General features: G+C 34.1%; 1 protein-coding gene across 1 annotated transcript; it reads right to left on the bottom strand.

Moving 5' to 3' along the window:
• Nucleotides 1-3,290: 3,290 nt before the first annotated feature.
• Nucleotides 3,291-7,534, bottom strand: LOC116072491 (olfactory receptor 18-like). Its single transcript, XM_031343959.1, has 2 exons — nt 7,301-7,534; nt 3,291-4,233 (listed from the first exon to the last, which is right to left on the bottom strand). Exon 2 carries the CDS (start codon nt 4,218-4,220, stop codon nt 3,291-3,293), a length of 930 nt encoding a protein of 309 aa, XP_031199819.1. The 5' UTR covers nt 4,221-4,233; nt 7,301-7,534.
• Nucleotides 7,535-9,350: the final 1,816 nt, after the last annotated feature.

Genomic DNA, 9,350 nt, shown 5'->3' with positions numbered 1-9,350 from the left:
TTGGGAACCCCTATGGAAGAGTTAGGGGGAGAAGCTGAAGAGGGTTGCAACCCCATAGGAAGAACAAAAGTGTCAAAAAACTAATTAAGTAATTAATTTTATTAAGAAAATAATAAAAATTTCATGCTTCAAATAATATAAAGGCATAAACATACTAACAGAAAGGGAAAGCCATGGGGTTTGAGAGATGGATAAACAATTAAGACCTTTACTCTTTCAGATAAAGGTAAGTTTGGTTCTCACGACATACATCCATCAGTTAAAATTGCATGGAATTTTCCTTCCAGGGTTTCTGAATTCCTTCCTTTGACTCAGATAACTATAGTCATACATAAACACATCCATATAATTGAAAATAATAATTAATTATTTTTCAAGAAAAGCTTTGGGATGTTAACAAAATATACTTCTATGTTTACAATATCAGGATTCCATTGCTTGGAATGCAATGCAATAATTCTTTGGAATAATAATTTTGGCCTAATAATAGCAGCCTGGATTGTTATTTGTGTTCTTTTAAGGTCTGTATGACATCTGCCCAGGATTTTCTAGCTTTCATAGTCTCTGGTGAGAAGTCTGGTGTAATTCTAAAAGGCATGCCTTTATACATTGCTTGACCTTTTTTTCCTTACTGCTTTTAAAATTCTTTCTTTGTTTTGTGCATTTAGTGTTTAGATTATTAGGTGATGGGAGGAATTTCTTCTCTGGTCCAGTCTATTTGGAGTTTTGTAGGCTTCTTGTATGTTCATGTGCATCTTTTTCTTTAGGTTAGGGAAGTTTTCTTCTATAATATTGTTACAGATAATTTACTGGCCCTTTAAGTTGGGAATCTTTACGTTCTTCTATATCTTTTATCCTTAGGATTGGTCTTCTCACTGTGTCTTGGATTTCCAGGATGTTTTGGGTTAGCAGCTTATTGCTTTTTGCATTTTTTTTGACTGTTGTGTCAATGTTTTCTATGGTATCTTTTGCGTCTGAGATTCTCTCTTCTATCTCCTGTATTCACTTGGTGATGTTTGCTTGCATCTATGACACCTGATCTCTTTCCTAGGTTTTCTATTTCCAGGGTTGTCTCCCTTTGTGATTTTTTTTTTATTGTTTCTATTTCCATTTTTAGATCTTGGATTGTTTTGTTCATTTTCTTCAGCTGTTTGATTTTGTTTTCCTGTAATTCTTTAAGTGATTTTGTGTTTCCTTTTTAAGGGTTTCTACCTGTTTTCTTCTATATTTCTTTAAGGGAGTTATTTGTGTTCTTCTTTAAGTCTTTTATCATCATCATGAGAAGTGATTTTAGATCTGAATCTTGCTTTTCCAGTGTGATAGTGTGTCCAGGACTTGTTAGGGTGGGAGAATTCAGTTCTAAAGATGCCTCGTAACCTTGGTTTCTGTTGCTTATGTATTTACCCTTGCCTCCCACCATCTGGTTATCTCTAGTGTTACTCTGGAAGTATCTAACTGGAGCCTGTCTTTCCTGTGATCCTCAGTATGTCAGAACTCCTCAGAGTCAAGCTGTCTCTTTGATCCTATGATTTTGGGGATCCTCAGTATTTCTGAGCTCCTGGGAGTCAAGGTGCCTTGGGACCCTGAGATCCTGGAGTGACCAAGCTCCTGAGATTCTGTGATCCTCTGATCTTGGCTGTGTTAGAGCGCCTGGGTATTGTGGGACTCACTGAAAAGTCTGCACCCAAAGTCTGCTCAGGGCACTGGCCCAGATACTCTAGAAGAAACCCATGCCACTTGTCTGGTGAAGTTCCTGAGTGCCTGGGTACTACTGGTCCCGTTTACTCCCAGTGTTGGGACAGACATTGTGTCCTCCTCACCTCAATTCTTATGATCCTGGGTGTGTTAGAGCACCAGGAGTGGAGTTTCCTCTGGGTGTTATGGGACAGGCTGGAGTGTTTGCACCCAAGGTCTGCTCAGGGAACTGGTCCAGACAGACCAGAAGGAACTCTTGCCACTGGTCTGGTGTAGTTCCTGTGTGCTGGTCCTGCTGGTCCCAGTTACTCCTGGTGTTGGGACTGAAACTGTTTTTTTTTTAATCTATTAATCACAATATTACATTGTAGAAGGTCAATTAGTGGGAAGATGATGCTAAAATGGGAAGTGATAGTAAAGTCTAGGGAATCATGTTCAAAGTTCATGACAGTATTAATTAAAATGTTATCATGTAATCTAATATCAAGTACAATGCATACATTGCTAGAGAATAACATTTACAATCTATACCATGCATGGAATTTTAGTATTTATTAAAGATAATGCAACTTGTGTATTTATTATTTAGATGTAAGGTTTTCAGTTTTCGTGAAGATAAAACCATGACCGAATATATTATATATCAAAATATGTAAGATTAATCTTTTCTCAGATTATTTAATATTTTGAGATAATACACATCACTGTAGAGTAGGATGAGTTACATAAATACATAGTACAAAATAGCCAGAATTAATTCAAGACCATTTCAGAAATTGCTACTAATTCAGTCTTAATATGAAATTAAAATTCTTTTAGTGATTTAAATAATTCCTTAACTTTTGAGAAATTCATGCATTTATATAATGAAATATAAGCATAATAATCACGCACTACCACTTTATCCCCAAAAATTCTCCCTACACCTTTCATTACGTATTCTCCATCCAATTTCATATCTTCTTCTCACATAACTCATTGAGTCCATATGTTGCCCATATGTCCTCAAGTTTAAGGCAAACTCTATAGCTGAGAAATGCTATCAGTGGCCCCATAATCAAAGTGGAGTGAGTCTTCCTTCCCACAAAGTTATATAACACAAATAGCTGCTGTATAAAACTCAAGTCGGCAACACAACTATCAATTGTTAAAATTAAACTATTTTCACAAAAATCTAACATATATTAATTTCATACTTACATGCTGGTAAATTATGTTAAGAACTTTTTGAAAATCTTTACTTCTATAATTAACTCATTATCTTTTCATTTTTACATATGGTAAAAGCATAGCAATTCAAAACAGTTAAATCTAAACCAAGTTATACTATTTCTGGCTGCATTCTTTGGTGTGTAAAACGATGTGCAGTGACAATTTATAATGTTATATGTTCAGACATCAGGACATAGTAAAACTATGACATGTAACTTGGACAATTGCAGCAAGATAGACCTTGATTTGCTATATATATAAATTAATTTTTCATCAATTACAGTCAGAAATATTTAGAACTTCTTCACTTTAAATGCCAGCACAATCAGTTATGTGACTCAGTTTAAAAATCTATATGTTAAGAGGTCATGCAGATAATTAAATTATATCATCTGACTGACAATTTTCTGGAGGGCTTTCTTGATGTCCTTGTTCCTCAGGCTGTAAATGAAGGGGTTCATCATGGGAACCACCATGGTATACATTACTGAAGCCACTACACTTTCCCTGGAAGAACTAGAAACCATTGAACTAAGGTACACTCCTATACCTGTTCCATAAAATAGGCAAACAACTGACAGGTGAGATCCACAGGTAGAGAAGGCTTTATATTTCCCTGCCAGTGATGGAACTCTAAAAATAGAAGAAGTAATTTTATAGTAGGAATAAAATATTCCTGAGGCAGGGAGAAAACCAACAATGATGCTTAAAAGAAACATGATTATGTCATTGATAGTAGTGTCAGAACAAGCAAGTTTTACAAGCTCTGGAACATCACAAAAGAAATGGGGGATTTCTATGTTAGTGCAAAATGTTAGTTGTGACACTAGCAAGCAGTGTACTTGTGAACTGACAAGACTAATGAAAAGTGAAACTATGACCAAACATCTACAGAGACGAGGGCTTAGAATGACTTGGTAGTGTAGAGGGTGACAAATGGCCACCCATCGGTCATAGGCCATCACAGTCAGTAGGAAGCTATCCATATCCCCAAAAAGAAAGAAGAAAGACACTTGAGTTAGGCAAGCAGCATAAGTTATGGATTTGTTATGGGTCTGCATGTTTATCAGTATTTTGGGGACTGTGGTACTGCAGAATCCCATATCAGACAATGAAAGATTGAAGAGGAAGAAGTACATAGGGCTGTGGAGGTGGGAATCAGAGATGATGGCCAAGAGGATGAGCATATTTCCAAGCACAGTGAGCAGGTATATAAGCATGAATAGTGCAAATAATACGGGCTGTAGTTCAGGGTCCTCTGAGAATCCAAGGAGAAGGAATTCTAAGGTTCTTGTTACATTATATGGTTCCATGATGCTAGGACATCTTTTGAAAAGAAAAAAAAAGACTATTGAAGTAAATTAAGCATTATAGATGCAAGTGCCTACATGTCTATATGTTTGTAAACCAGCAATTCATAAGAAACCATTTGTATGTGAGAAAAGTTAAAGTTTAGAAATGACCTATTTACTCAGCAAAAGGTTCTTGGGCTAAGAGCTTTGTTTTCTATTTGGTAGATGCTTGAAACATTGAAGAAGGAAATTCATGACTTGAATAGTGATATGTGGTACAGCCTTGTCTATTACATGCAAAAATCTAAATTTATTCCCATCAGAAAACATGGTAGAGAAAGGTAGGGGAAATAGTAAACTAAAAAAGGAGGAATTAAGGAAGAACTGAAGGAAGAAAGGAAGTGAGGAAGGAAGGAAGGATGGGAAGGGAGGGAAGAGAAGAGAAGGGAAAGTAGAAGAGAAGAGAAGAGAAGAGAAGAGAAGAGAAGAGAAGAGAAGAGAAGAGAAGAGAAGAGAAGAGGAAAGGAGATCACAGAGGAAAAGGGAAGGGAAGAGAAAGGAGAGGAGAGGAGAGGAGAGGAGAGGAGAGGAGAGGAGAGGAGAGGAAAGGAGAGGAGAGGAGAGGAGAGGAAAGGAGAGGAGAGGAGAGGAGAGAGACATAAAGGAGAAGAGGAGTCTTGTGGCAGCACACCAGTCAAGATATGCCCTTGGTAGATGTTAAGAGACTCTAACTCCTCTTAATTTCTCTTATATTATTACTGCCTCTCCAACACATTTGCACTTCAACCATTTACAAAGTCAAACTAGCAAATTCAGTGCTGGATAGACTGAACATGTAGACTACAAAACTGTGACCTACATAAACTCTTTTCTAATAAAGCTTCTCTGTTTTTGATACTTTGATAATAATTCCAAAATAGACAAAATGTAAATTTAGTTATATTTCTCAGTTATGGCAAATTCTTCCAACCCTTCCTTCAATGGCCTCTGTGGCAAAAATATATATTAATATATATATATATATATATATATATAATATCATAATATATTCAGAAACTTTAGGCAAAAGTATAATAGAATAGAAACATATTTCAAATTATTACTCCATAAACACAGGAAAAATCATCCTAACAAAACCTTTACATTCAAAGAAGAACATGCCTTTTCCCTCTATTGCCTTTGGGAAAAAAATCATTCTAATAAAGGAGATCTATGAAGAAGTTACATATATTTTATCCTTTAAAAGTACATCAGATTAATTCATTGGATTTATATTTTGAGTACACAAGCCAAAACAGGTGTGAAGAGTTGGCTCAGCAGCTAAAATCCACTTCCTTTTCTTAAAGGGGACTGAATTTTTATTCCCACCACTCACATCAGATAGTTGACAACAGCTTGTAACTCCAACACCAGGGAAGATTACACCCTCATTTGGTATATGTTTTAAGATATAATTAGAAACTTTAAAGTAAATTCAGAGGTTTTTAGTGTGGTGATGAAAATGTGTGTTCATGTGTTTGTGCATGTGTGTATGTGTGTGTGCACATGTGAAATGTTTGAGTTGGTAAGAGGTCAACTTTTGTTACTGTCCATCTTATGTTTTAAAGCATATACTGATTTTGATCTTACTGATCCTGGATCTTATTTGGATTACATTGGCTGGTAGTCAAACCCGACTCACACAGTTTCAAGGTTACAGAAACATCCTACAATGCCCCTGTATGGATGCTGGTAATTAAATTCAGATCCTCATTGTGTACAGCAAATATCTCACAAATATTTCATCTCTTCATATCCCTCTAACAATTTCCTATATCCTTGGTATGGAACCCCAAACTGTGACTTTGTAGTTTCTCTAGGGTTGAAGTCCATGTGTGTGTGTGTGTGTGTGTGTGTGTGTGTTAGTGAGAGTTTAAAGAATAAATGCTGCAATAAACAGTGGAGGTAAATTAATAAATGAGCACAAGTTACAGATTTGGTTTGTGTTATTCTATTTTAACGCTCTGATTGCCTGCTTCTTCACCCTATGTTAGGACCACTTTTCTTGTAGCTGAGAGGACAAAGGCACCTATTAAATGTTATACTACTACATGTTATATTAGTGACACAGAGTGGGAAAAAATGGTTAGAAGTTTTTCCAGGGATAAGAATGAAGATAAATTTAAGGTTCAATTGGCAGAACAGATGGCTGTTAAATATACAGAGGATGCAATCTGACCATCTGTATTCAAACTGCTATCACCCTGTTAGAATGCAAGGCATGGTAAACATAATAAAAAGAATAATAAACCACATAAACATTAATACAAATAAAATTATAAGAAAGCAAACAGGAAATACTTAGGTATATATTAATCATTATATGATTATATATAATCATAATATTAATGATTATACAATCATCAATGAAAAGAGTGGCCTTTAATTTGAAGGAGAATTAGGAGGGCTTTGTGTGAGGGTTTGGAGGGAAGAAAAACAAGGGAGGAATACTGGAATTAAATTTAAATCTCAAAAATTAAAATCAATCACCATAAGTTACATAAAATATACTTCTATGTCAAATTAACATGATGATAATGCATATATATTTTACAGAGAAATAATTTGACATATATAATGGTACAAGTTCAATGAAATATATAATTTGATATTTGGAAGCTCTGGGTGAAAGTTTCTCTATTCCCTCATTTTTGTCTTTTATTTTCCTACAATTTCTGGTTATGTAGTAGCTTTGTCTTCAAATTGCAGGATACTAGAGTGACCTGAAACTGAATCTTTCTATCTTAATAATATAATCACATTATTGCACAATGCCCCATTCATGGGTTTTTGATATTTGGATCATTTTCATCTCTAACTTCATCACCAAGTTATTTTTAATCAATAGCAGAGAGTTTAGAAAGATATCAATTTTATTTTCTGGTTGAAAATATTCTTAATAAGTTAAAATCCAAATGGGTAAAAAACTAAACAGTATGTGAGAGCTCTCATATTAACTAATTAATAAACATAAATTTAACTAATAAACAACTGCACTATGAAATAAAACTTTGCTTACTGATTCACTTTGTCTCTGATTACCCCACACCACATGTCTTTACCTTTCTGGTGCCAACAATAAAAGCACTGCTACTTCTCATTTGTTTCTAGCAGTTACTAGGCTGTAAATTATTTCCATTCAAGAATGACCAAAAGTGACTGATATACTTTTGCACTATTTCTGTGCGTGTGATGATGGCCCACGTTCTGTGTTCAGGACTGGTAGAAAAACAATGAATCATGATACTTCTCAAGCAGCTGATGAATTTGAGAGGAGAAGAAAACATGCATGTAAGTTGTTCTGGATCAGATTTGCTAAAATCTTGAGCTGGAACAGAGTTTGTACTTATGAGTTTGAGGCTCAATTCACAGAGCCAATAATTATCCATCAAGCTATTCAAGTCTCTAAGGATCTATTAATAGTCATGTAGAAGGAAAAGGGAAAAGTGAATATGCTGGGGAAAGTATAACCCTTCCTATATAAGAAAGAATCTTAATTGTACTCTTTTGACTTCCAGGTTGTAGAGATATTAGAAAACTAAAACACATACTTTCAATTAAGTGAGGAAGTATGAGATTTGATAAATGCTATTTTATTAAATGATTAATGTAATTTATTGATATCATGTTTTCCACATAAAGTAACAGATAAGATTTCTATTTTTTCAGTTAATATCTGTGAGAAGAAATATGGTTTGATACATTTAATTCTCATATACTTGAATTTCTGATTTCATGCTATGAAGATACATGCTTTTCATTATTTTACGTGTATTTTATATGACACTCCAGGTTCTATTTTCATTTTAAATTATATATGTCTATATGTAGGCAGTAACTTATTTTTCCTTTCATTTTTGTGATTATAATGTAATTATATCATTTCTACCTTGTCTTTGCTCTCCCCAAGCCTTACTTACACCCTTCACTGCTCTCTTTCAAATTCATTGCCTATTTTTTACTAATGGTTGTTACATGCATATTTGTATATACATATATTTCAAAACATACTTACACACAGAGGCCAAATAACCTCTATAAACATATCAGAGAGTCTTAAAGATGCTGGAATTAAAAAACATAGATGGCTGTAAGTATCACAATAATTACCTAGAAGTATTACAACTTAGTTTGCATGGTATTACAAAGATTCATTTTCTCAAGGGTTGAACAATATTTTTAGTTTCTTGAGACATGGGTCAACTGACTGTATGGTAGATGCTTTCATTGAAGCAATCTTGTTTATTGACCAGGATATTGTTGGCAAAGAGAATTCTGAATATTTTATTCTGCCATTGTTGAAAATGACATTCTAATTTTTTTATTGGAAGGAAGAAATTAGGTTAAACTCATGCTTACTGATATCAGAATATACCAGTTTATGAGAAATGCAGACATGAATCACTGGAGTGTCTTTGACATTAACCACCATTCCCTTTTCAATATCTCAGGTATAACATAAGAACGTTGAAGATAAAAAAAAGTCCTTAAGAGATATCTTATTTGTGTCCTAAGAAATTCTCTAATCATTCTTACCATCAGAATCTTAACAAACTTACATGAAAAAGAATTGGAACCTATAAGAATTTAGTAGCTTTTGAATCTTCTCAGATTCTATCATGGTTTCCTCTAACTTCTCTTCAACCAACATATTTTGTTCATTATTGTAAAGGCAAAGTGATGTTCTCTACTTAAATTCAAATGGTCATGTGGAGTTCTGAATCCTACCCAAACATAATTCATCTCTCTTCTAATACATTTTTCTTTTTGTCTTTCTTTGTCTCCCTGTCATTTATTTCTTCCTCATTAGCATTTTGTTATGTACAAGGGGCTATTTTCAAACTGAGTACATCAATGTACTAGGTAAAGTGTGTGCAGATATGAGAAACTTTGTTAATCCCTATGTTTAACACATCACTTTTGGGGAAAATATCTTCAGTATATAATAATATATAATAATAATATGTAATAATGGGGACTTAATGGAAAATATCTTCTATGATATATTTCAGTTTTTATTTTTGAGCTGTCCTGAATTAAAATTATATATCTAAACAACCAACAGGTTAAGTTTTAACTTACTGACATGAAGAAAACTCAGACACCTATTAA

Source organism: Mastomys coucha, unplaced genomic scaffold, assembly GCF_008632895.1.
Source record: "Mastomys coucha isolate ucsf_1 unplaced genomic scaffold, UCSF_Mcou_1 pScaffold23, whole genome shotgun sequence".
In the NCBI taxonomy this organism is placed as follows: domain Eukaryota; kingdom Metazoa; phylum Chordata; class Mammalia; order Rodentia; family Muridae; genus Mastomys; species Mastomys coucha.
This window is presented reverse-complemented; position numbering and strand designations above follow the sequence as displayed.